At 39.9% G+C, this 27983-nt stretch overlaps 1 protein-coding gene across 1 annotated transcript; it reads right to left on the bottom strand.

The window, feature by feature from the left end:
* Window positions 1-13: 13 nt before the first annotated feature.
* On the bottom strand, window positions 14-27777 carry neil3 (nei-like DNA glycosylase 3). The gene is given in 12 exon segments (XM_052020091.1): window positions 14-827; window positions 8294-8468; window positions 10117-10555; window positions 11266-11435; window positions 14359-14525; window positions 16593-16658; window positions 18452-18460; window positions 20406-20533; window positions 20536-20618; window positions 22079-22213; window positions 23639-23766; window positions 27527-27777. Coding segments are annotated over 12 exon segments (1842 nt in total). The 5' UTR covers window positions 27686-27777; the 3' UTR covers window positions 14-644.
* Window positions 27778-27983: the final 206 nt, after the last annotated feature.

Here is a 27983-nt window from a genome sequence, read left to right as displayed (position 1 = left end):
AACTCCAATTTATTTATGGTTACATGCAATAGATAGACAAAGAATCAGGTGACAAAAAGGTAGTCATCAGCTATTGAAGTATATAATATAATAATGATAGAAAAGATTAAAAATAGGGGCTTTAAGGAATTCTTTTGATATGCTGAATAAAGAAATTTCATAAAACCATGAGTGCTTGATAAAAGAAACATTAGTACCAAATGCATATCATCCAAATACTTTGAACATAACCATGGACAGCAACTGTCAACTGTGAATGTAGCTTTAGACCCCAGTGACTTGACTTCGTGATGCCAATTTCGAATATCTCCATTCACCATCACTATCTTGTAGGTTAAATCTTGTATTCAGCAACTTAACATGGAAAATTACCAGAAATTTTTTTATTAAGCATTTTATTTATCTGCACTTCACCATTTTCACTTTTTGTCTACCCACCATCAAGCAGACTAGTCAAAGAATTATGCAAACTAAACAGCGTGTCCCAGTGCTGTAGTTCCAATCAGATGTGGAAGAAATCGTGATTTTGATTCATGGAGAAGTTTTCTTTTAAAACCCATCTAAAGTTATCAAAGATTTATTATTTTCAATGCTTGGATGAGTGAAATAATTCTTTAACTCCCTTTACCTCAGCAGTACAAGTTTCAGCAGCCTGGAGTGATCTTAATGCCTGGTCCATTTTCTGCCCATTGAAAGAAATTACACTGTTTGTTCATTCCTTGTGAGCACACATAAAAGTTGCGTCCATTATTGGGACCAAGTTTCAGTACCGTCCTCATGATACATCGCCTTCCATGATTACAGAGTGGAAAATGTAAGTCAGCCCACTAGGAAAAGCAAAAAAAGTTAGTGCTTAGTCGTTTGCATCCAATGGCTTCTGAACCGCATCAGCATTTATAAGTAAATTTGAAATAACTTGGGTACTGTTGTTGTATGTCAATTTCTCTACATATTGGTCTAAAAATGACTATTAGGCAAATAAGTCTACAAGAGTGCTTGCTGAAATTCTAGTTATTTCTACAAAAATTGTAGAGGGAGGGTAGCAAGATTGTCAAATCCTTTCCCACAGACAAAAGCCACTACATGTGAATACAAGCAGCAGCATAGCATTTATAATGCTTATTATCAGCACTTAACAAACAAGTTAACTCCATGTAATCATTTGGTTGCTTGTCTACACTGGTATCCATGACCCATTCTAATAGCACATCAACTTTAAAATTCTCATCCCTGTTGCGAATCCTTCCATGGCCCTGCTATCCAAATAACGTCCTCTGACCTATAATCCTTTGACATCTCAGCTATTTTCCAATTCAGATCTCTGCACATCATAGCTTTTCAATGCACCATTATGGACAAGCCTTCAGCTTCTTGTGTCTTAAGCTCACTAAATTACTCTGCTTGTCCTTGAGAAACTTCTCTTTGAGCAAGTCGGCTGCAGGGGTTTCCTGGGTTACCGAAGACCTGACTTACAGAAATCCAAATTTATATAGACTTTCCCATAAATTTGTAAATAATTTTTCAAGACAGTAATAATGATAAATGTTCTGTGATATTCATTGACAACTAGATACAGTATATACTCGATTAGTTTATATATGGGTAGCACTATGGTGAATATTCAATATATGAAGTGTATCCAAGGTGATACAATATGGATAAGCTATAGAAAACTGATGTTTCTGACTTGGGCAAAAATCAACTTACAGACAGTTCTCAGAAACGTAACCCTTATGTAACCCAGGGACTGCCTGTATTTCAAAATCCCTTTTTATGACAGGGTGTCAAATTTTAATGTTATAATAACGCCTATTTGGATATTTTATTACATTAAAGATGCAAAGTAAATCTTACATTTGCTAAAAGCATAATTTTCACCAAATACATGGTGAATGCTTTCAGAACTTGTTCATGGGCCATTTGTTCTTATTTACTTGTCCAATGGTCTTTTGGGAATAGCTTAAAGGGAAACTTTAAGGGAAAAAAAATGAATACTTCCTGTAGTTTAACTTTTAATTTGACATCTCAGAAAAAAATGTAAAATATGGCCAATGCAGACATCTAATTTACTACATTAGGTATACAAAAGTGTTGTTCACTGCATAATTTTAATTAATGTCCTCAGCTTATTAGATGTTCTTTGATTTACCAGCCTATTATATTAATGTGTAACTGAGCTTAACAAATCCAATTATAGTCAAAATACTGCTCTAAACAATATACTGCAATCCATTATTCAATGAAATTTATTAACTAGTAGAAAAATAGCAATTATTGTAATTTCAAAGTCATTTTGAACTATTCAAACAGTCAAAGTGCAGCTGATGTTTAAAGCAAATTGTGCAGAAAATCTGACGTAGAAAATGGGCTGCTGGATGTTTGAAATGTTGTGGTTATGCACTTCAGATTTTTGGGCAGTACTGAAGTGCCCTCTTCAGATCATTTGGTGTAATGCTACATAATGACTGAAAACTGAATTTACAATAAACACAGATTGCACAAAATTCTCTTCAATGTGATCGAGTTTAAAATAAATAGAACTTCTATTTTTGGATTATACTATAATGAAACAAAACTAGTAAGGTAGAAAAGGCATTTTACAGTTAAATTGTTATTTGCACAATTAGATCTTACAACATAGAAGAGTACAGCACAGGAACAGACCCTTAGGCCCATGATGTTGCTGAACTAATTAAAAGCCTCCCTAAACTAATCCCTTCTGCTGACAAAATCCATATCCCTCCATTCTCTGCGCGTTCATGTGACTACTTAAGACCCTTTCAAACACTTCTATTGTATTTGTCTCCACTATCACCCCAGCAGCACATTCCAGGCACCCACCACTCTATACAAAACCTTACCCTACACATCTCCTTTGAACTTAACCCCTCTTACCTTAAATGAACAGCTTCTTCCCCTATGCCATCAGATTTCTGAATGATCCATGAACACTACCTTATTATTCCTTTTTTTTTGCACTACTTATTATTGTAATTTATAGATTTTGTGTCTCTGCACTGTACTGCTACTGCAAAACAACAAATTTCATGTCCTATGTCAGTGATAATAAATCTGATTCTGATTCTGCATGTCCTCTAGTATTATACATTTCAACCCTGGGAAAAAGATACCGGCTATCTACTCTATTTATGTCTCTCATAATCTTATAAACTTCTATCAGGTCTCCCCTCAGCCTCTGCCACTCCAGAGAAAACATCCCAAGTTTGTCCAACCTCTTCCTCATAGCACATGTTCTCTAATCCAGGCAGCATCCTGGTAAACCTCTTCTGCACCCTCTCCAAAGCCTCCACATCCCTCCTATAATGGGGCAACCAGAACTGAATGCAATACTCCAGATGCAGCCTACCCAGAGTTTTATAAAGCTGCAACACAACTTCCCGACTCTTGAACTCAATGCCTTGACTAATGAAGGCAAGCATGCCATTTGCCTTCTTTACCACCCTATCAACCTGTGCAGCCAATTTCAGGGAGCCATGGACCTGGACCCAAGATCCTTCTGTACGTCAACACTGTGAAGGGTCTTGTCATCAACAATGTACTGTCACTTTATGTTTGATCTCCCAAAGTGCAAAACCTCACACTTGGCTAGGTTAAACTCATCTGCCATTTCTCTGCAACTCATCTATATCCCGCTGTATCCTTTGGCAATCTTCTACACTATCCACACCACCAATTTTTGTATCATCTGCAAACTTACCAACCCACCCATCCACGTTTTCAGCCTAATCATTTAGATATATCACAAAGAGCAGAGGTCCCAGTTCAGATCCCTGCAGAACACCACTAGTCACGGACATCCAGTCAGACTAAGTCCCATGGACCACTCCCCTGTCTCCTATGGGCAAAGCAATTCTGAATCCAAATGGCCAAGTCACTGTGAATCCCATGCATCTTAATCTTCTGGATGAGCCTACCATGAGGGACCTTGTCAAACACCTTACTAAAATCCATACAGACAACATCCACAGCTCTACCTTTGTCAATCACCTTCGGCACCCTTTCGAAAAACTCAATCAAGCAAGACACTACTTGCCCCGCACAAAGCCATGCTGACTGTCCCTAATTAGGCCATGGTTTTCCAAATGCTCATATATCCTATCCCTAAGAATCCCCTCCAATAGCTTCCCTACCACTGATTGAGACTCACTGGTTTATAATTTCCAGGGTTATCCTTATTTTCCTCCTGTAATAACAGAACAATGTTAGCTACCCATTAGTCCTCCAGGACTTCACTTGTGGGGAGGGGGAGGGGGAACACAAAGATCTTGGTCAAGGCGCCAGCAATCTCATCTCTTGCCTCTCTCAATATCCCATCAGGCAATGGGAATTTATCCACCTTAAACGTTCTTTAAGAGACCCAACACTACCCATTTCTTTATCTCAACATATCTTAGCATACTAGTACGCTTCACGTTATCTCATAATCCGCCGCGTCCTTCTCCTTGGTAAGTACTGACACAGTACTCACTTAGGACTTCGCCCATGTTCTCAGAGTCCAAGAACTTTATCCTTGCTTTATCCTTGAACAGTCCTACCCTTTCACTTGTTATCCTCTTACTCTTGATGTACATATAGAATGCCTTGGGATTCTCTCTAATCCTACTTGCCAAGGTCTTTTTATAGTCCCTCCAGGCTCTCCTAATCCTTTCTAGCTTCTTTATCATCCTCAAGGGCTCTGTTTGACCTTAGCTTTCTAAATCCCATAAATGCTTCCTTTTTCTTCTTGACTAAATTCACCACTTCCTACTGGAACATACCTGTCCTGTACTCTGTGCAGTTGGTCTTTAAACACCCTCCACATGTCAGATATGCAGTTGTCCTAAAACAGTTGTTCCCAAATAACTCTTCCTAGTTCCTGCCTAATACTCTTGTACTTTGCCCTGCTCCAATTTAGTTCTCTCCTGCAAAATCCATACTTATCCTTATTCATAGTTATCTTAGAAGTTAAGGAGTTGAGATCACTGTTCCTGAAATGATCTCCCACTGAAAGGTCAGTCACCTGGCCAAGCTCATTTCCCAACACCAGGTCCAGTACGGCCCCTCTAGTTGGACTATCTACTACTGATTTATGAAACCTTCCTGGATGCTCCTAACAAAATCTTCAAGTTGATAATGAAGTAAGCATAAAATCAATTTTTGGATGTCTTGATTATGAGAGTTTTTGCAGAAAACTGATATCCACCATAATTCAAGATCATCAGTATTCCATTTTACTGTTACAGTCTAACCCCAGACTGAGAATGTCAGTTTAGCAGTTGTTCACTAATGCTGATCACAGTGGTGAAGGAGATGCACATTACTTTCTGGAATCTTTTTGGCAACCTCTGCAGTACTAATCTTAGTGGAACTGCTGACTGGAAAATCAATTCACAACCTACTTTGTCTCATTAATATCCTTCAGGGGAGGAAATCTACAATCCTTAGTGGTCTGGCTGATCATGATGCCAGATCAAGCCCTTGTAATTGACTCTTAAACACCCTCAGAAATGTCCTGGCAGTACTGGTACAATAGGGACCTGTTACATTAAACAGAAGGAAGGACGGCCTGGCATCCATCTAGGCATCAAACTTGGATACAACAAAAATTGCTCCCAGCCTAGTTGACTATGCAAACATCTGGGTACTGGTGTCTAAATTGGGAGAGCTGTCCCACATAGCAGTCAAGCATCAGCATGACAAAGTCATATTCACAAAATCATATCTTACAGGTAATGTGCCAGATTCCATCACTGCAATCCACTCGCAGAAACCCACCAGAGGAGACAATGCAGGCATAAAGGTCTCATGGCATCAGGTCAACACAGGAAAAGGAAAACTCCTCCTTATTACCACCTACTGTCCTCCCTCAGCTGATGAACCAGTGCTTCTCCATGCTGAATAACATTTGGAAGCACTCAAAGTAACAGCAGTAAATGTATGCTGGGGGGGGATCTTAAGGATCATGAGCGAGAGTAGCTTGGTAGTATCACTACAAACTGGGCTGGCTGAGTCCTAAAGGGACATTGCTGCCAGATTACCAGGCAGTGAGTGAACCAACAAGAGAAGTAACTTTCTTAACCTCATCCTCACCCATCTATGAGTGGCAGATTCATTAGTCCATAATGGCACTCGCAGAAATGACCATCCCACAGACCTTGTGGAGACGAAGTTCTATCTTCACAGCAAGGATGCCATCCATCCTATTGTGTGGCTCTACAAACATGCTAAATGGTACTAGTCTCAGAACAGATCTGGCAGCTGAAAACTGGACACCATAAGGCACTGAGAACCATCAACAGCAGCAGCAGAAATGTTCACTACCACAATATGCAATCTCATGGCCCAGCATATCCCTCACTCTATTGTTACTATCGAGCCAGGGATCAACTCTGGTTTGATGAGAAGTGCAGAATTGTTTGCCTTGTGCAGCACCAGGTATACCTAAAAATGATGAGGTGCCAACCAGTGAGGCAACACAGGACAACTTGCATGGTAACAATGGCATGTAATAGACAGAGCTAAGTGATCTCCCAACCAACAATCAAATCAAAACTCTGCAGTTCTGACCCAATATAGTGGTAACAGGAAGAGGCTTCAAGGACGCATCCTTCCTCAGTAATGGCAGGGGACCAACATGCAAGTAAAGCTTGATGTGTAGCCAACGAGTGCCAATAGATGATCCATCTCCTCTTCCTCCCAATATCCCCACATCACAGAAGCTAGTCTCCAGCCAATTTGATTTACTGCATTGACATCAAGAAATAGCTGAGAGCACTGGACAAAGCAAAAGTGATGGGACCTGAAAATATCCGAGTTATTTTAGTGAAGGTCTGTGTCCCAGAATTAGATGCACCTCCCGCTAAAGCTGTACAGCTACAGCACTGACATCTACCATAGTGCAAAATTGCCCAGGTATGTCCACTCACTAGAAGCAGGACAAATCCAATCTTGCCATTTACTGCCCAATCAGCAAAGTGATGGAAGTCATTGTTGACAGTGATATCTTACTCACCCATGACATACTCACATGTCATGGATGGCCAGTTTGAATTTTGCCAGGACCACTCAGCTCCAGACCTTATCACAGCCTTGATCCAAACATGGATCAAAGAGCTGAATTTAATAGGCGAGATGAGAGTGATTGCCCCTGACATCGCGGAGCACTGGTAAGTTGATGTTTCAGGTTGAGACCCTGCATCAAGACAGAGTGGAAAGGGAAGATAGCCTGTATAACGAGGAGACTGGGACAGGCGAGTCAGGGACCAGTAGGTGACAGGTAGACCGAAGAGGGGTAAAGGATGATATGCAAGAGTCATATGGAGGAAGGAAGAAGGGTGGGGTGGAGTTGGGAGACAGAGGCAGATGGATGACAGGTCAAAGCAGGAAAGGATTAAAAAAAAAGGCAGGTGGAGCAGGTGGGTGGGGAGGGGAATATGGAGGGTGAAGTGTATGGGGAGTAAGTGGATGAAACCAGGAGGGGGAGGAGTATGGAAGTGGGGAATGGGGGAACTGTTGGGGGTATGGGAAAGGGGACAAAAATGGGACGATCGGAAGGAGAGGAAGAGGAGGCAGATTTTACCTGAAATTGGAACATTCTATGTTCATACCATTGGGCTGTAGACTACCAGACAGAACACAAGCTGTTGTTCTTCTAGCTTGTGTTTGGCCTCACTGTGGCAGTGGAAAAGGCAAAGACGCACAAGTCAGTGTGGGAGGAGATTTGAAGTAGCATGCAACCGGAGGTCGGGATGGCCATCATGGACAGTTGCACATGAATCTTTGCCTCAACTTGAAGGGCTGCGTAGGCCCCCTGGATGGTGGTGAGGGAGGTGGTGTTGGAACAAGTGTGCACCTTCAGAGTCCAGCATTGCAGTCTCTTGTGTCTCTGTCATCACTTTGTCAAGGGCAATTAGGTATGGGCAATAAATCCTGGGTTTGCAGACAACAAGCAGATGCTGAAAATGAATATATATCTAAAAAAAATACCCTATGCAAAGAGCACATGTCATACTGTACACTTCGAAATTGGAGGCCCTGTGATTGTTAGCGTGGAAACCATTTAGGCCTTCAGTCAATTAATCAACAGCAAGACCAGCAAATGGAAACAACCAGATATGTGGGAGGCTTTGACTCAGCACTTTTGGTGAGAGAACATGGAAGTGAATAGTGACAGCACATTTAATATGTACCATAGCATACCAGTATACTTATGGCTTTAAAATGATCGAATTGCTGTGTCACTTCCATGATGGCAGGTAATTTAGATTCCTTTAGAGCTCACAAATACACTCACCTGAAAGTAGTCACACTGGTGATCCCGAGGCAGTGAGCAAGCATAGAATTGCCTCCCCTTGTTGTCACCTTCTTTTCTGACTATCCTCAGTGTACAGGGACGACCGTGCTGTTTGCAACAAGGGATTTCAGGACTTGCAGCAGGGCCATTACCATCATTCACATTATCAGAGTCCCTGGGAACACAAGATTTTTATATCATTCACTTTTTAATCAAACGCATGGAATAAAATGATCCTTGTGCACACTGCAGCACCTGCTTGATAACCAAACAGTACGACTGAAGGGCAAGAAATATCACTATTTGCAGCAAGAAATCCCTACACTACAAATGATTCTGAAGTGATGTGGATCTTCATATTTGGAGGGATAGAAATTGTATTGAGTTAGACTGATAAATTATTTGTCAAAAAATGCAAAGATAGCACTGTTAGAGCCTCAAATATGAATGTAAGTAAACAATTTAAACAACAGAGGTCCAGCACTGATCCTTGCAGAAGACCATTGGTCACAGAACTCCAGCTGGAATAACACCCCTCCACTACTGCCCTCTGTCTTCTATGGCCAAGCCAATTTCGAATCTAATCTACCAAGTCTCCATGGATCCCATGTGCATTAATCTGCTGGATCTGCCTATCATGAGGGATCTTGTCAAAAGCTTTACTCAAATCCACGTAGATGACATCCACTGGTGTCTCATCAATCATCTTCATCCCCTCCTCAAAAAACTCAATTAAGTTAGTAAGACATGATCTCCCCACATAAAGCCACACTGACTATCCCTAATGTTCATGCTTTTCCAGATGTGAATAGATCCTAACCCCAAGAATCTTCACCATTAATTTCCCTACCACTGATGTAATGCTCACCACCCTACAATTTCCTGGTTTGTTCCCATTGCCCTTTTTAATTATTCTGCCCCATTTCTTCACTCATAATTATAATCTGCCTTGCTCCTGACTAGATTGAATTCACTAATCTTTTTCTCAAGTATTAATAGATGCTTTTACAGTTTTTTAAAAATTTTCTCCAGAAGCTCACTCAATTCTTTTTGCTCTCTCTTGGTTAATTATAAACTGCTTCCAATCTTCAGGCCTGCTACTCTTTCTGGCAATTGTACAAGTTTCCTCTTTGGATCTAATACTATACCTAATTTCCTTTGTACATCCATGGTTGAACCCTCTTTCCCAATTTATTTTTGTGCCAGGCAGGAATGTTATCCATTTAGTAAAGTTCCCCATTCATGGGTAACTCTTGCTTCATACCTTCAGTTTTCTTTGTTCAGATTCATCACCATACTTTCTAATTCTACTACTTCGCTCTCCATCTTATAAACTGCCATGTTCTAAATTTACCCTGAGAAGTAGTAATAATTCTTTGAATATTCTGTCACCTGAATGTTAACATGTAAAATGGTAAATCCACAAATAAAATCCATATCAACGTCTATTTATATAGTACAAAACCAATTAAGATTTGTACAGGTTTTATCTTCCATAGAAGAAAAATTGCTTGCTATTCAAAAATATTAAGAGCTCCTCATAGGTCAATTGAACAGTTTGCTGATTAAGAATATTAAATGGATTCACATGCCACAAAACCAGTGTTGTGAAATGATGAATGTAATAATGCACCAAGCATATTATCCAATGGAGCTTAGGAAGAGGAGTTTTTTTTTAAGGAAAGACAGGATTTTCCTAAGGAATTGCAAAATTATTGAATGCAGTTCCATGTTTTTGAAACAATTAATTTAAATAGCAACATTGCTAAGAAGTTTTCATGCACCACAGATGTAACTTTAAGCAGTTAGACTCATGGGCATACCTGAAGACAAAAACTGCAGAACTTGTGTTGGAATCAAAAGAAAAATTACGGTCCTTCTTCAACCTTTTGGGAGGGTGACAAAATAAACTTTGGTTGGTATAACTAAATGATGTTGAGTTGCTGGTTGCTTGATTTGCATAATCATTAACGCTACTTTTCATCCAAAGGTTAGAGCTCAATGTACTTGCAGAACAATTTTTAACCAAGGCTGGAAACAAAGGATTCCCATCTGGTAGTATGTTCTCTTTAATTTCATTGTCTGCAGAGAAACTGTGCATAGGACTCTGTTGAGAACTCCTCTGTGACGTGAGAACCAGTGTCGTTGTACCAAATGCTGCTTTCCGATTGAGCTTCCATTCCACTAGAGGTTTACCAAAACTATTACATTGGTATTTTATGAGATTAGCATCAAAACCAGACTTCTGAGGTGATACTGCCTCTAAAAGTAAAACAAAACATAGTTAATATTACTCAACATAATTCATTTTCAAAACCACTAAAAAGTAAGATACTTATATTCTTACTGGATGTTAAACTTGAATTTCCCTATGGAGGTGGTAAGGTATGTTTAATTGATTTAGCTACTGTATGCCATTTAGCAAGAAACAGCCCTGATGCAAGGTTTCTACCCGAAATGTCGACAGTTCATTCCCCTCCCACCCCCCCCCCCCCCCCCTCCCCCCCCCTGGCCAAAGATGGTGCATGTCCTGATGAGTTCCTCCTGCAGATTGTTTATTGTTGTAGCAAGAAACACTACACATTAGAGTCACTGACTCTCAGCTGCTCAATAAAAATGTAATAACAGAAGTCATTTGCAAGTAGAAAAATCTTTCTTCCTCCAAACAATTTGCTGAAATGAATGTTCAAACTGTCATATTATCAAATAAAATTATGTAATGGGTGGAGTATTGAAATTGTCATCATCAGATAATCATTAGTACTTCACAACCTGAATAAATATTGCAACATAAAATCCAGTATGAAAGCTGTAATTGAAACTTTGCATGAAATTTCCTATAATGTTACATTCTTAACAATAAAACATATCTCTAAAAGCTACGGGATGTTAAGAAGTTAAGACATTAAATCAAATGTAAATCAATAATAATGACTAAAATTGGGTTGGCCCACAATAAAGTAGGTACTTACTGACAAGCCTCTGTGTCAAACAGGCATCACATGATTTGGCTGATGGTGCATTTATTAAAGTGCAAAGCGGGCAAGTCCATTCCTCTTCTTCTTTTTTGGCAATGGTATCAGTAGATTGATCTCGAGAGCCCTGGGCCCAACTAATCAGGCTATTCCGTTTAGGGAAATTACTGTTTAAAAGCAGACATTTAAAAGTCCAAATGGTGCCATTGTTATTAAAACAGATCCGTTCAGAATAAATGATATTCCACCCCCCCCCCATGACTTTATTAGAAAAGTGTTAAAACTAAGATTTTTTTTTACAGTTACAAAGTGCTTAATGTATATACATGAGTGCAGATGCTGAGATCTGGAGCAACAAACAATCTGCTGGAGGAACTCAGCAGGTCGAGCAGCATCTGTGGGAAGAAAGGAATTGTCAACATTTCAGGTGGAAACCCTGCATCAGGATTGAGAGTGAGAGGCAAGATGGTCAGAATAAAGAGAAGGGGATTGATAAGACAAGTCTGAGGTGATTGGTGGACTGAGGAGTGAAAGATGCAGAGTTTCGACTGAGTTCTTCCAGCAGATTGTTGTATTTACAGACAATGCATAAGAGTTTAAAATAAAGACCTACACATGTAATGTTCAAAGCAACATTAAGGTGTAGCACAGATGTAAGGAAGTTCTTCATACATCGAATGCTCCCCCATGTAAAGAAGAAAACTCATTAACCAGATTCTACAATGAATGGGAAGAGGAAACTACAAGAACTTCCCACCTCTCTAATGATTACGCTGTAACAGCCAAGAAACCAAATGCTATTCAGGACAAAGTAATTTTGAATGGCATGTAATCCACTAGCATAAGGGGGCTTGACAGATTGATGTTGAAATGTTTTCACTAGTGGGAGAGTCATGAACAAAGGGGATATAGCTACAGAGTAAGGGGCCGGTCAAAGTGCATCGAAATTTCTTCTGAGGATGGTGAATCTCTGGAATTCTCTGACCTTCAGTGGCGATGAAGGCCAAATCATTAGATATGTACAAGATGGAGATTGATAAATATTTGAAAGATCAAGGGTTATAAGGAACACACATAAGACGAGTGGAGACCAGCATAGAGCAGCCATGATCACATTGAATGGTGGAAAAAGCTTGAGGGGCCTGGTGGCCTACTCCTTCTCCTAGTTTCGTGTCCCAAGCAATTAACCCCTACACTACTGACACATCTTTTGGTGCAGGATGCACTGCAGCAATGCACCTAGGCCTCTTCAACATCATCTCGAAACTAATGGACATAAAGAACTAGGGGCTAATTTCCAAGTTCTCCTTCAACTTTCAAACCGTCATGACTTAGATATACATCAGTATGCCCTCATTGTCATGGGGTCAAATTCTGCAACTCCTAAGCATAAAAGGGATTTTTCATCATGTGGACTGCAGTGATTCAGAATGAATGGACACTATCTTCCTGAAGTGAACTTGGGAATGGATGTATTGTCCATGTCACAACTAGAAAATGAAAACAAAAATAAATACAGTATTTAGGAATAACATGTTTATCCTATGGCTCAAAATAGTTCAACATTGAGCAAAATCTAAATAGTATGTAGAAAATAGTTGAATTTGAGAGGGAAGGGGAAAGAAAAGCAAATTGACAAAGACCAGAAGAAAATAATCAGGTCGGATTTCAGGTAACTGAAATGAGACTTGCAACACTCAGACAAACCACAAAACGTTATCACAAACCACCAAGATAAATGCTCAATAAAGTTGGGTCTTGCCTCTCAGAACCAAACACACAATCTTAAGAGGCTAAGTGTGACGGGTAACATCTTGAAGAAAAACAATTGGAGTGAAAGCAGCAAAGAGCAAAGTGTGTATAACAAATACGAATGGAAATAACAAGGTTTTGAAACCATTACATCACTTAATAGGAGTTTTTTTTAAATGTTCAATTTTGGCATCTAGGCACGGTTAGTAAGTCCAGCATTTGTTGTTCATCCATTATTTCTGCTGGGATGATGGTGGTGAGCTGTCTTCTTGAACTACTGCAGTACCTCTGATGAAGTACTCCTACAATGTTATTGAGAAAGGGAGTTCCAAGATTTAGGTTTCGGAAAATGATGAAGGACCAGTGATATAATTCCAGGTCAGGAAGGTGCATGACTTGGAGAGGAATCTGCAGGTGATGGTTTTCCCATGTGCCTGCTGTCCTTGCCCTTAGTGGTGAAAGAGGTACAAGTTTGGGAGGTGCTGTCAAACTAGCCTGGACAAGTAACTGCAGTGCACTTTCTATATAGTACACGCTGCAGTCACAACACATCAGTGCTGGAGGGAATGAAAACTTAGGGTGGCTTGATGGGGTCCCCAGTTAAGTGGGCTGCTTTATCATGGAATGTGTCGAGCTACTTGAGAGTTGTTGGCACTGAACTCATCTAGGTAAGTGGACAGTATTCTATCATACTCTTGACTTGAGCCTTGTAAATGGTGGAAAGACTTTAGGCTGTCACTTGCTACAGGAGACCCAGGCTCTGATTTGTTCTTATTGCCATGCTATTAGGTGGCTAAGCATCTGGTCAATGGTGACACCCCCAAATTTTGATGGATGGACTCAGTGATGATAATGCCTTTGAGTGTCAAGAGTAGGTTGCTATAATTCCTCTTTTTGGAGATAGTTGTTGCTTGACACTTTTGTGAAGTGAATGTTATTTGCCATTTATCAGCCCATGCCTGAATGTTGTCTTGGTCATGCTGCATGCAGCATGGACTGATTCATTTGCTGAGGAATTGTAAATAGAATTAAACATTGGCCATCATCAGCAGACATCCCTACTTCTCACCACCGTGAAAGGAAGGATATCAATGAAGCAAGTGGAAGGAAGCACAAATCAAAAGAATGCTTTTGGGTTTTTAATTCAAAATCTCATGTGAAAAATAATTTAGTGATAAAATTTAAGTCATCCCGTTCAAATAAAACGTAGCTCAGGATTAAATTGATTAAAGAATATTTTAAAAAAAAACACAAGTTCACACTGCCCAGCCTCAAGCTCAGTTCAGCTCTCAGTCTGGTAAATACTGTATTTTACTACAAAATATACATTGGCAGTACCTAACATTAACTTGGCTAGGATCTTCCTTCTGACAGTGCGAGCAGAAATACGTCATTCGATTATTCTCACCAAGGCGGCAGACAATGATTTTACCATGGCACTGTCTGCACGTGGAACGCTTGTAAACTCTGAAGTGTTTATATAAGGCTGACCCAATCTTCCGACACTAAAAAACAGAAGATGAAGTAAATCATAACAGAGGATAAGTTAGAAACAAATCTCCTTCCAATGTTTAAAATAAGAGCTCAAATTGTGTCAATAACCTGTAGATTTCTGGTTTGCCCCTCAGTAATTGTCCTGGAGCCAAAGAAAAGATTTTGATATTTACCATGTGGAGAAGTTGGACTTTAGACATGAAGTAACCGTCAAGATTAAACAAACTGATGAGAGCATTAATTAATAATATTTTACTTTTATAAAAAAATAATTAAATACAAACCACTTCACTAATGATTGAGAAAGGAGTTCTAAGACAAATTGCTTTTACATCCTGGTTTCCTGAACATAGATCATCCCTCTGTATTGTACCTAGACAATATCAATTAACAGTCACTCCTCCACCTTTTCAATTTGCTTTTGTCCTTTTTCAATCTGCACTGTAGTTTCACCCACTAACAGTTTAGCCGTTCACTGCAATCAGCCTTGCCAATCTTTCCAAGTTTGTCTTAAATTTAAAAAATTTGAGTTTTGATTCTTTCCATTCCCCTTCAAATCAAAATAGCTTGTAGTCCATTTTAACTAATTAAGTTCAAAGAGTGTTCTGCTCAGACGTATCAGTTTAAGTATTTTCCATAAGGCACCATCGAGTTTGTACAGGGTATCCCAAGCTAAGTAGCTAACTTTGAGCTACCTTCATTTTTGCAGTACTCAACAATCTTCCTTTCCTTTGCCTCAACTTCAATTGTTAGTATACAAAGATCTTCTTTAACAAAATTTTAGTTGAATTGGTAATTGGTTTATGTTACATGTACTGAAATACAGCAAAAAAGTTTTGTTTGCATGCCCATCCAGACAGATCATTCCATAAGTACATAGAGGTAGTACAAAGGAAAAGAGAAATGCAGAATATAGTGTCACAATTACAAAAAAAGTGCAGTGCAGATAGACAAATCAAGAGCAAGGGCCATCATGAGGTAGACTGAGAGATCAAGAGTTCATTTTTAGCATATGAGAGGTCCATTCAAGAGTCTGATAACAGCGAGGTATAAGCTGCCCTTGAACCTGGTGGTATGTGTTCAGTAGCTTTTGCAAATCTTAATGAAATCTTTTTCGTATGGATGACTATAGGATATATTAAGGGTATATTTTAAAAACCCTTTCATAATCCTTGTTTAAATAGAAGCCTTATCAGTTTAAACCATGCAGACTACTAAAAGCTTTTATAAGTGAAGCAGGGGCTTGTCTTTAGAACTTTGAGGTATACTGAGTGTGGCTAGTGACAAGAGTTTAATTTTTAAAATGTTTAAATAGCTGGAAAAAAAATTAAAGGAAAAGGGCACTGGAAAGTGCATTCAGGTATTACTGCTGTACAGGTCTTATGGGTAGAGCTTTTTTTTGGGGGGGGGGGGATTGGAGGTTTCTTCACAACACAAAAAAGAAATCACAGCTGCAGCACTGCATTGTATTGAGAAAAGCAGAAGATGATGAGCCTGCACAGAATGGTGGGCTACTTGGCAGAAGACTGTGCTGGGGGACATGTCACAAGTATATTTAAAGAGCAGACAAGCAAAATATGCATGTTCAGTGCAAGATCAGCCTAACATCAAATCAAATTATATTACATATTAATTGTGGTTCTGAACTCATGAATGACATGTTTCAGAGAAAATATTGGCTTTTTAAACAAAAGCATGACCAAATAAGAACAACTGTTTTGACTTCACTAAACTTCCCAATCCCTGAAATTTGTGAGTGGTAGTGGTGCAGAGGAAAAAAAAGTGAACAAAATGACTAATAATCTCTACTTGTATTTTATTCTGGAAAACTAATTTATGATTGCTTTAAAAATATAAAGCATGAATGTATTTTAATATCAAATAACTTTTGTTACAGTAACTTCCATGTGCCTAATTTAATAATTTTGCATTTTGATCTATCTGGCAAATACTTAGAAAGTTTTAGATCTGAACCATCCCACAGTTACTACACTAAATACTCGACTATGGAACTACAGATTATGCCCTTTTCAAATAATTAAAAAACATATTCAGTTTTGAAAAATACATATTCTTACTTTATAAAACAGAATTGTGAAGTCTCGAGTCACTCTGATAAGGTGATGTATTTGCTCAGCTGATAACTGCAAATCTGCAAAAAGGACAGTCATCCCAGTTAATGATTACATAATAAAGTACAGATATTTGATTTTAAATTTATTAGAAACAACTAACTGGCATTACAATGCAAGTATTTTTGAAAAATTAAAATCTGGTATATACTAAAATAGTTCAACTTAAAGCATAACCGATAACCATAGAAATAGTATAGAAAAAAGACAGTCAGCTCAGTAACAAAAAAGTCACCTTGTGGTTGGATATCTACTCTGCTTCAATCCACACTATTTCAAAAGATCAACTACAGACACTTAGTTGCACATTTCTATCTACTGGCTGTTGCTTAAATGCTATACTTAACACTTTTCATTCTTGCTTAATTTAAAAGAAAATACCCTCCTTGACTAAAATCACCAGGGTGTCATCAGAAATACTAGGTCCTGACTCTCTCCTACCTTTAGTCATTCTTGTGTCTTTCCTTGGTCAAATCAGCTCTACGCAGATGGTCTAGCATCTGTTCTAGTCACTGTGGAATTCCCCTTCAAGAGGTTCATGCTGGCTTTTAAGCTTTGGTCTCAAGAGTTGACATTAAACCCTCTGGCAATTCAAGTTGAAGGAATTGTAGTAACAGTGGACAGCACAAAGATGCCATGCTCTTGCATCATCTCAACAGGCACAGGGTAAACAAGCACTGTAAATGCTGCAGCCATTTTAGACTCTCTGAACAGCCGTAAAATTAAAACAAAATTTGCAATATAGAATAACTGGTTTTTCTGCTGAAATGTAAAATACAACTGGGGCCACAATAAATCACCATTCGAAAATTTGAAGCACTGAATAATTTGTAAATTGACAGCACTAGAGGCTAGAAAGAAATGAACAAGCATATTAAGAAATAGTCAGGGTTTATGGAAATGGTGCCGGGCCATATGCATTAGAAGTCATGCTAAAATCTCAATGTTTCCTTAATGTTTATAAATCAAAATAAAATCTTCATTGTTTATTACTTATTTTATAACAATACAAATTCTATTGGATAACCATTAATTCAACATCAGTTGTACAGCTCTAGCTTTAAGACTGCTAGGCATTAATCCAATTCTGTATTTCTCACACCAGATGGAAAATGTCTCAAGGAAAACGTTAAAAAAATCCCTTCACATTCTGAATGTAGTATTGAGCCACAGCAAAGAAGGAAGCCAAATGGCTTCAAAAAGATACCAGGCAAAGAAGTTATGGAAGGGGAAAAAGAATAATTAGGAAAATAGGATAATAGGAAAATTAAGGATCCATCATGTACAACTGGAAATCTGAAAAATATCAAATAATTTGAATAGTCAGCAGATCAGGCAGAATCTTTAGAGGGAGCAACAACATTAAATTTTCAGTTTGATGACTCTTCACCAACTGGAAGAACCAGAAATGCTTGGGAGGTTCTGTGGAATGATCGGTTTTAGAACATGGAACATAGAACAATACAACACAGGAATAGGCCCTTTGGCCCACAATATCTGCTCTGAACATGATGCCACATTTAACTAAATCTGTTTTGTCTGTTTCCTTCCACTCCCTGCACATTCCCATGTCTATCTGGCAGGTCCATTTCCTTCCATTCCCTGCACATTCCCATGTCTATCTGGCAGGTCCATTTCCTTCCATTCCCTGCACATTCCCATGTCTATCTGGCAGCCTCTTAAATGCCACTATCGTATCAGCTTCCACCACCACCCATGGCAGCCATTCTAGGCACCTACCACTCTTGCCCTGCACATCTCTTGAACTTTTCTCCCTTTCATCTTAAATTCATGTTCTTTAGTACTTGACATTTCTACCCTTGGATAAAGGTTCAGACCATCTACCATATCTATGCCTTTCATAATCTTATAAACTTCTATCAGATCTCCCCTCAACCGCCAGAGAAAACAACCCAAGTTTGTCCAACATCTCCTTATAGCAAATATTCTCTAATCCAGGCAGCGTCCTCATAAACCTCTTCTGTACCCTTTCTAAAGCCTCATATCCTTCCAGTAATAGGGTGACCAGAATTGCACACAAAACTCCAAGTGCAGTCTAACCAAAGTTTAAGTAGCTGCATCAGGACTTCCTGACTCTTGTACTCAGTGCCCTGACCGATGAAGGCAAGCATGCCATACGTCTTCTTTACCACCCTATCTACTGTGTATCCACTTTCAGGGAGCTATGGACTTGGACCTCAAGATCCCTCTGTACATCAATGCTGTTAAGGGTCCTACCATTAATTGTACAGTTTCTCCTTATACTTGACCACCCAAAGCGCAACACTTCACACTTGCGCAGATTAAACTCGATCTGCCATTTCTCCACTCATATCTGTAACTGATCTGTACCTTGCTGTGTCCTTTGATAGCTCTCTACACTGTTCACAACTCCAGCAATCATTGTCTCATCTGCAAACTTGCTAAACTACCCACCTACATTTTCCACATATATATCATAGCACCAATCCCTGCAGAACACCACTGATCATGGACCTCCAGTCAGAAAAACACCCTTGCATCATTACCCTGTTTTCTATGGGCAAGCCAATTCTGAACTGAAAATACCAAGCCTTCGTGAATCCCATTCATCTTAATCTTCTAGATCAGCCTACAAAGAACATAGAACAATACAGCACAGGAACAAGCCCTTCGGCCCACAATGTTGTGCCAAACCAATTACATTAGTAATAAAATGCCCAACTAAACTAATCCCTTCTGCCTACACAATGTCCATATCCTACCAAAATGCCTTTTGTGCTCAGTTTCTCCATTAGACAGCTAGCCAACTTACACAACTGAGCTGGGGTGGAGGGTATAGTGCGTAGGGAAGAATTCAAAAGAATCAGGAGAGATGTAGAAACTAGGAGAGATAGAGTAGGAACTTGAATGAGTGGCAAAAGATTTGAGTGGCAGGCTGGTGTGAACATTCCGACACCACCTCCTAGCTAGATCTAGCTGCTCCTGCTCAATTTTAACTGCTGGATTTTTCCAAACTCAGTGAAGCATGCCAGTTTGCAATAAACTGGAAGGGTTGTCAAACTCTAAAGAGCAGATCCTTATTAACAACATGCCCAGAGCAGTTAATAGTTGATGGAAATATACATCTTTGTGCCGACCTTTGCCTATTCTCTGATTTCTCATTCATCCTATTTCAAGGGGCCAAGATTCCTCCCAATGTATTCAGGAGAGGAAATAAAATATAAAATTAAGAAATATACAAGTAGTATTGCTATCTTCCCCTTGAAGACATTTTATTAATTCAGGGGATCTGGATATTTGTTGGCAAGGCAACAACATTTCATTGATTGTTTGAGAAGGAGTTTGTAAAGTTCTTGAACTGCTCTATTTTTTAGGTGAAGACACTCCCAAAATGGTGTATCCAGGATTTTTGCCCACGGACAAGCAAGGATCATCTATGTATTTTGAAGACAAGGGTGTGACTTGGAGATGTACCAGAAAGTACAATAAACTACTCCAATAATCCAGTATCTCATTGTTCAAAAAATCCCAAAATCCCTTGTTATGCAACAAATAAAAACATGAACTAAAAGTGAGTTGGAGTATTAAAGGTAATAATATCCAATAATTTGGAAAACCTGTTAATTCCAACACCAAAGTCTGAAAGAGACAGATTATCATAGTAGCATTTCTGTGGAGCTGCTGACCTTGCCCTTCTAGATGAATAAGAGGTCCTTGCCTAAACAGTTTAGTTTGAAATAAAAAGTAAAAATGGAATCTGCTACACAAGGATATTACCTTTACAGCAGGATGGAGGCAACTGTCAAACATTGATTCATTTTTGATGATATTTCCTACTCCAGGCAGCACAGCTTGGTCCAACAATACATCACATATCATGCGGGCACCATGTCGCTTCAACTCTTCTCAGCTCGGGAATAACTGAACTTTGCTGAGCAAATATCCAGTTCTTCCATTATTTTTACTTTCTCCTCACATTCAGAAGTACTCCTGTCAGGTAATACAAAATATTCCTCTTAAACCTTCATCTTGAATTTGTTTATAATAAAGGTTTTATCTTACAAAATTTCCAAACCCAACTAGACAGCAATGTTTTTCTAACTGTAAAGTTTGTCTGACCCTCCCAAAGAAACCTAGTTAAACCAGTCGAGTTGTTAGAGAAACCAGATATGACTTTAACAGAAAACATGCAATTTGGTTGCAACTAATGCTGCTATATATAATTCTTAATATGCAGGTTAACGGCAGAAATATGAAAAGTTTAAACATTAATCTTAAACTTACTTGTAAAACATTTTTTGGACTATGTGTACAAAACTATTTCCAAACAAAATATTCTTCCATGTACACAATGGTCTTTTCCAGTTAGCAAACATTCACTTAATGAATCTTTGCTACAAGAAAAGAATTTTATTAATTTCAGTTGTCACTTAACAAGGATTTTGAACACCGCAATATAGAGAACACATTTGGAAACAGTCTATCAATGCAGATCCATGAAAAACAGTAACATTTGATCTGGTTGATGGCAAAGAACTGTGAAATAAATAAATTTGTTACAATTGGATGAAGAAATGATTACATGGGATCTTCCATCTGGCAACAATGGCCATTGGATGAATGACTTATAAGTTTCAGTCTGTCAAAACAAGCCAATTTGATGTACTGCATCCTAATTTGGAGAAGAATGACTCACTCTGACTTCTTATTATACGTGGCAAACTGTATCTCCATGAAAGTTAACCATTTACTGTACTTCCTGGTTTACAAATTTGCGCATAACCAAGGGTTCTTTAGGAACATAACCCCCCTTGTTAACTGGGAGAGAAGTGTATCAGCTTTCAAAAACTTAATTTATCCGTAGTGTAAGGCAACAAAAAGATCATTTAATAACGAGTGAACTCTTGAATTTCTGCAAGTGTTGAGTTAAGTAAATTGATAGACAAAGATAGTAGAGAAAAATTACAATTTTGAAAAGTAAATTTTAAAATTAAATCTCACAAGGACTATTAATTTTATGGAATTAATGACAATATCCGGCCATGTTCCATGCAGTATCAAGGGAGTACTGTTTTGTCAGAATTATCCTAAAAATCAGATGTTAAAATAGTTACAACTTCCTTGGAACCTTTTTCAAAAAGCTCTCCACATCTTGGGCACAATATACTCCTTGACCAACACCTAAAAGCAGGTTAACTAAATACCCATGACATTGCTATTTATGCAGTTTCAGCATTTAAATTATTACATGTACTAAATAGCTTCAAAACAAACATTACACAGATAAAAGTAATTCTATTTTTAGTTTTTTAGTTTTATTAGTTTTAAATAATCTGGAAATGACATTTGCAACTCACTTCTATCAGCAATCTATGCAAAATAGATTCTAATGAACAAAATTAAAAGCATGAAAATAAACCTAAACTCGAATCTTATACCCATTTACTTACCTGACATCGAATGTGGACTCAAAGAAGCAAATCAAATCACTGGTTAACTGAATCTCCAAGACTGCTGGGGCTCCACTGCTGCGTTTTCTCTCAGATGAATTGATGCGCATTGAACCATTCATTCCAAAATGTATCCTGCAATAATATATAATTGAGATTTCAAACAAAGAATGCACCAGATATTTTCTTGCATATGTCCATGGATATTATGAGAGTTAAAATCAAATCAAAAATATTTGTTGATTGTGAAGCAACTTTCTGGCAGCTGGTGCTCTCTTCAATGTAAAGTGTTTAACTTTCAAGTGAACATTAAATGGATTAAAAATTAGATTTATAAATCTCTTCCTTTTCCCTCCTCCCACCCAGCCCAGCCCTCGGAAACAGTAACTGCCACTGAGCGAGCAAAGACTGATGTAGGATTTCCAGAGAGCGAGTTAAAGGCCGAATGCACATCAATTGACTACTCCTGTCTTTCAGGAATGTAAAATTGCATTTAATCTTTGAAGCACTAAAAAAGAGAGCTTACTCTAAAATTTCACATTGGGTGATTGTCATATAATCCTAAACATTGAACAAGTACTCAAAACAAAAGCATAAAATGTGGGAAAAATCTCAGGCAACAATCTGTGGAAAGAGAAACAGTTGATGTTTCAGGCCAAAGACACTTCTCTCTTTCTCAGTTCTGATGAAGAAGTTAGTCAAGGTAGCAGAGAAGGTGGGGGGAGGGTGGTGGGTGGAACAAAGGGAATTTCTCCAGGAGGATGAAAATCTATCAGAGAAATTCTTTGTCTCACCCAATACCTACACAAACATGAAGATCACTGGAAAAATTAACATACAGTAATACTTCCATAACCTCCTAACCTATTGTTTGGAAATCCCAATGGTTCCACATTTGGTTCACTTGCTTTTGCTTCCCACACTTCCTTTAAACTCAGTGGGGACCCCTTTCCCGTGCTCCCTTTAAACTCACCTGGGCCCTGTTCCCTGTACTCCTTTTAAACTCACTAAGGCCCCATTCCCTGCACTCCCTTTAAGCTCACCATGACCCCATTCACCTTGTTCCCTTTAAAGTCATTGTCTCTGCGCTCTCTTTAAACTCACTGCACCCCATTCCCTATGTTCCCTTCACACTCATCTTGTTCACCAGAACATTTATTGGACAGTGAAACATCCAAAAAAAGTGAAATATGTCGTGTTGGTAGTCCAAAAATCTCCCAACCTATCACCCACGTTCTGAGGGGGCCAGATTATCAGAGTTTTAATGTATTTAGGTAGACAACTTTAAGTTTCATTTCCAAATTTCCACATTTTATCTGTGACACCTCTTAAGTTAGGAGATGTAGAAGAACAACATTGTAGGGCACAGCTACCAATGGTTGGACATCATCTTCAGGGAGCTCAGTATATGTCACCAATATAGTTAGCCTGGAAGTAGCTGAATCTAAATTTCATAGCTGCCCAATATTGCTTCAGGAATGCAACAATAAATATTGTTTTTGATCAAAAGCTCAATTTTTTTCCCTATCTGGTAGTAGAAAATTGCAATAGATACACTACCTTAATGCAGTTTGCCCAAAATATAGGAACAGTTCCTTTCCCAACGTCTTCACACCTGTGTAAACCTTGCCTTTCAGCAATTGGATTGCATCCAAACAGGAATCATTCTGCCCACTTGGCCGAGTAACCTGAAGGAAAGGATAAAGGTAAGGCACACATTTTCCAGCTCTGATGGAAGGGCAATGACATGAAGCTGTTTCTCTTGCTATAAATACTGCCTGAGGAATATTTCTAGCATTTACAGCTTTCTTTTAAAATTCAATGTCGTGGTTAAAAGACACGAGTTCTCCAATAAAGCCATACATCACTTCTCATTTTAACCACAAATAATTTAAAGTCAAATAGCAGAAGTTGGGATATATAAAGACAGTAGAACTTTCTGCAGCCTGAAGCTTTCTGCTGCCACCTAAAATAATTATTATGCCAGCTAATTTGTTTCATCAGCAATCTTTGATATGAAGCACTCTATTTCCCCTGTCCAAGCTGAAATAAGTAGTGACAAGCTGAGGAGGCAAAAAGAGCAAGACTCATTTTGTCAATCCTAATAAATCCCAGCACTGGAAACAGTTGCATCTTGGTTAAATTATTGAACCAGTAATACAGAGGCCTGGATAACAGATCTCGAGGCATGAGTTTAAATGCCACTACAGCAGGTTGGTAATTTAAATTAACTGGAATTAAAGAAAATAATAATTTTGACCATGAAACTAACTACCAGGTTGTTATAAAAACCACTCCGATTTATTAACCTGCTCCCTTACCTGGTCCACAGCAACTTAATTGACTCTGAACAGATCTCCCGAAACGGTCCAGCAAGTGTTGCAGAAACTTGCACTTTAAGCATTCAAGACAGAAACAGAGTAATACAACACAGACTTAACATGTCCACGCCAATCATCAGGTACACATCTATACTAATCCCTACACATCTACAGACATCACGAAAACCAGCCTCCCCTCCATGGACTTTGTCTACACTTCTTGCTGCCTCAGAAAGCAGTCAACATAATCCAAGACTTCCTCTCATCCCAGACATTCTCTCTCCTCCCCCCTCCCATCAGGCAGAAGATAGAAAAGCCTGAAGGCACATACCACCAGGCTCAAGGACAGCTTCTATCCCAATGTTATAAGACTACTGAATGGACCTATTGTACGATAAGATGGAGTCTTGACCTCACAATCTACCTCATCATAGCCTTGCACCTTATTGTCTGCCTGCATTGCACTCTCTCTGTAACTGCAACACTTTATTCAGCATTCTGTATTGTTTTCCCCTTGTACTACCTCAATGCACTGATATGATGAAATGATTTATATGGATGGCATCCAACAAAGTTTTTCACTGTGCCTCCGTACATGTGACAATAATAAACCTATTTAATCCCATTTACCAGTCCTTGGCCCACAGTCTTCAATGTCTTGGCAGCTTAAGTGCTCATCTAGACACTTCTTAAATATTGTTAGCATACCTGTCTCAACGACCCACACATGCTGAGTGCTCAGATTCCAACCACTCTCTGAATTAAAAACTTCTTCCTCAAGTCCCCTCCAAACCTCTTAGGCCTCATCAGAAACATGTGCCCTCTGCTATAGGGAAAAGTTTCCTACTATCAACCCTATCTCAGCCCAAATCTTATATACCTCTATCAGGTCCCTTCTCAGCTTCCCACACTCCAAGAAAAACAAACCCAGCCAATCCAGTCTCTCCTCTTAACTGAAACACTCCATCCCAGGCAACGTCTTGGTGAATCTTGTCTGCACCCTTTCCAGTGAAGTAACAAATATGGCAACCAGAAATGTGCATAATACTTCAGCACTGTCCTAACCAATGTTTTAAGTTGTACCATAACCTCCCTGGTCCTATATTCTATGCCCCAGTTAAAGAATGCAAGTATCCCATATGTTTTCTTCACCATCTCATCTATCTATATGCTACCTTCAGGGATCCTTTGACTCGTACACCAAAGGTCCCTTAATTCCTCAATATGCCTTCGGGCCCTACCATTCCACTCATCGTGTATGAAGATGGGATCTTATCAGGTGAAAATAAAGGCGGCCAATAAATGTTGGCTTTACCCAATGCTGTAAATGAAATTAAAGGTGTAATGAAATAAGTGTTCTCATTCTGCACTATAACATTCAAAGGCTTTATACTCCACTTCTTATATTAGCTTGCATTAACTTCAGACTCTATAAGGCATACAGCCAAAGATAATTTTCTTTGCTTACATTACTATATATGCAATCTTCTGCTCATGGTAATGTAGTTCTGGAACACGTACGTATAATTTAGTAAAAGTAGCTAACCACCTTATCTCTGTCCAGCATCAATAGGTCTTACACACTGCCTATGCTTGCTGCCAAAACTCTGCTTGTCTGTACCTGCCTCCTATTATTGCTCAGTACATCTGCACTCACTGCCTGTTTGGGGGAAACAAAATTAACATTTCAGGTTGATGACCCTCCATAAAACTAGAAACATTAGGTTAAAAAAAACACGTTTTAAGTTGCTGGCAGAAGGGGAAGGTTTTGTCTCTCCCTGCCCTCATTCATCTCCCTCTTCGAGGCAGACCAGCTACGAACAAACTGACCAGCACCAAAGGAATTTGTGCCACCTGGATAACCTTATTCTGCATCCAATCACAGACATTTCATCTGTTCTTTCCACCCCTCTCAGAAACTTAAAACACTTGTTTTCTCACTTTTCCAAAGCATTGAGTACAAGAGTCAGGAAGTTTTGTTACAGCTATACAAAATTTTGCTTAGGCCACATTTGGAGTACTGTATCACCTCATTAGAGGAAGGATGTGGAGACTTTGGAAAGGGTACAGAAGAGATGCTGCCTGGATTAGAGGGTATTAGCTAGGAGAGGTTGGACAAACTTGGGTTGTTTTCTCTGGACTGCGGCAGATAGAAGGGAGACCTAATAGAAGTTTATAAAATTATGGGAGGCATAGACAGGGAAGATAGTTTCAGGTTCCTTTTCTCCAGGGAAGAAATGTTAAGTACTAGTGGACATAGCTTTAATGGGCGGGGTAGGAGGGAGTTTTAGAGAGATGTCACGTACATCGAAACACACAGTGAAATCCATCTTTTGCGTAGTGTGTTCTGGGGTAGCCCGCAAGTGTCGCCACGCTTCCAGCACCAACATAGCATGCCCACATCTTCCTAACCCGTACGTCTTTGGAATGTGGGAGGAAACCCACGCAGACACGGGGAAAACGTACAAGCTTCTTACAGACAGCGGCCGGAATTGAACCCAGGTCACTGGCACCGTAATAGCGTTACGCTAACTGGTGGTGTGCAGGGCAAGTTTTGTTTTAGAGTGGTAGGGGCTGGAATAGACAGCTATGTAAGCAGATATGATATTGGCACATAAATATGCAGGGAATGGAGGGATACAGATGATGTGCCAGCAGAAGGGGTTAGTTTAATTTGGCATCATGTTCGGCACAGAAAGGCTTGTTCCTGTGCAGTACTGTTCCACATCTTATGATGAAGGATCAATGACCTGACACATTAACTCTGAGTCCTGATGAAGCATCTCGGCCAGAACCATCGACTGTCCATTTCCCTCCACAGATGCTACCTGATCCGCTGAGTTCCTCCAGCATTTTGTGTGTTGCTCCAGTATTGCAGCATCTGCAGTCTCTTGTGTCTCCCTCTCTTGAGAGGTTCTCCCTCTCGCCACAGATGCTGCCTGCCCTGCTGAGTAACCCCAGCACTATCAGGCCTTGTTGCACTCGCAGCCCGTTTTGCTACCTGCCGTTTCCCCGCTCCCGTGTTCCCAATCTGCCCGCACCCACCGCCCGCCACCTCTCCCGTTTTACCGGCCCATTTCACGGCTGCCGACCGTGCAAAGCCGGGCCTTGCTGGACGGCCACTCACCGCGCTCCCTCCCAGCCCCACCGTCCGCTGTCCCGCCCTGACGCGGCTCCGGATCTGCTCTCCGTTCAGCGCGCACCCGGGTCCTTCCACCATGGCGACAGCGGCGGCACAACCGGAGGCGGGACCCGCCAAAACATTCAAACGGCCGCGCAGGCGCATTCACGGCTCGAAAGGGCCGGCAGCGGAACAGGAGTCGGAGCCCGCCTGAACGCTCGAACGGCCGCGCAGGCGCATTCACGGCTCGAAAGGGCCGGCAGCGGAACAGGAGTCGGAGCCCGCCTGAACGCTCGAACGGCCGCGCAGGCGCATTCACGGCTCGAAAGGGCCGGCAGCGGAACAGGAGTCGGAGCCCGCCTGAACACTCGAACGGCCGCGCAGGCGCATTCACGGCTCGAAAGGGCCGGCAGCGGAACAGGAGTCGGAGCCCGCCTGAACACTCGAACGGCCGCGCAGGCGC

Source organism: Pristis pectinata, chromosome 7 (genome assembly GCF_009764475.1).
Source record: "Pristis pectinata isolate sPriPec2 chromosome 7, sPriPec2.1.pri, whole genome shotgun sequence".
In the NCBI taxonomy this organism is placed as follows: Eukaryota; Metazoa; Chordata; class Chondrichthyes; order Rhinopristiformes; family Pristidae; genus Pristis; species Pristis pectinata.
This window is presented reverse-complemented; position numbering and strand designations above follow the sequence as displayed.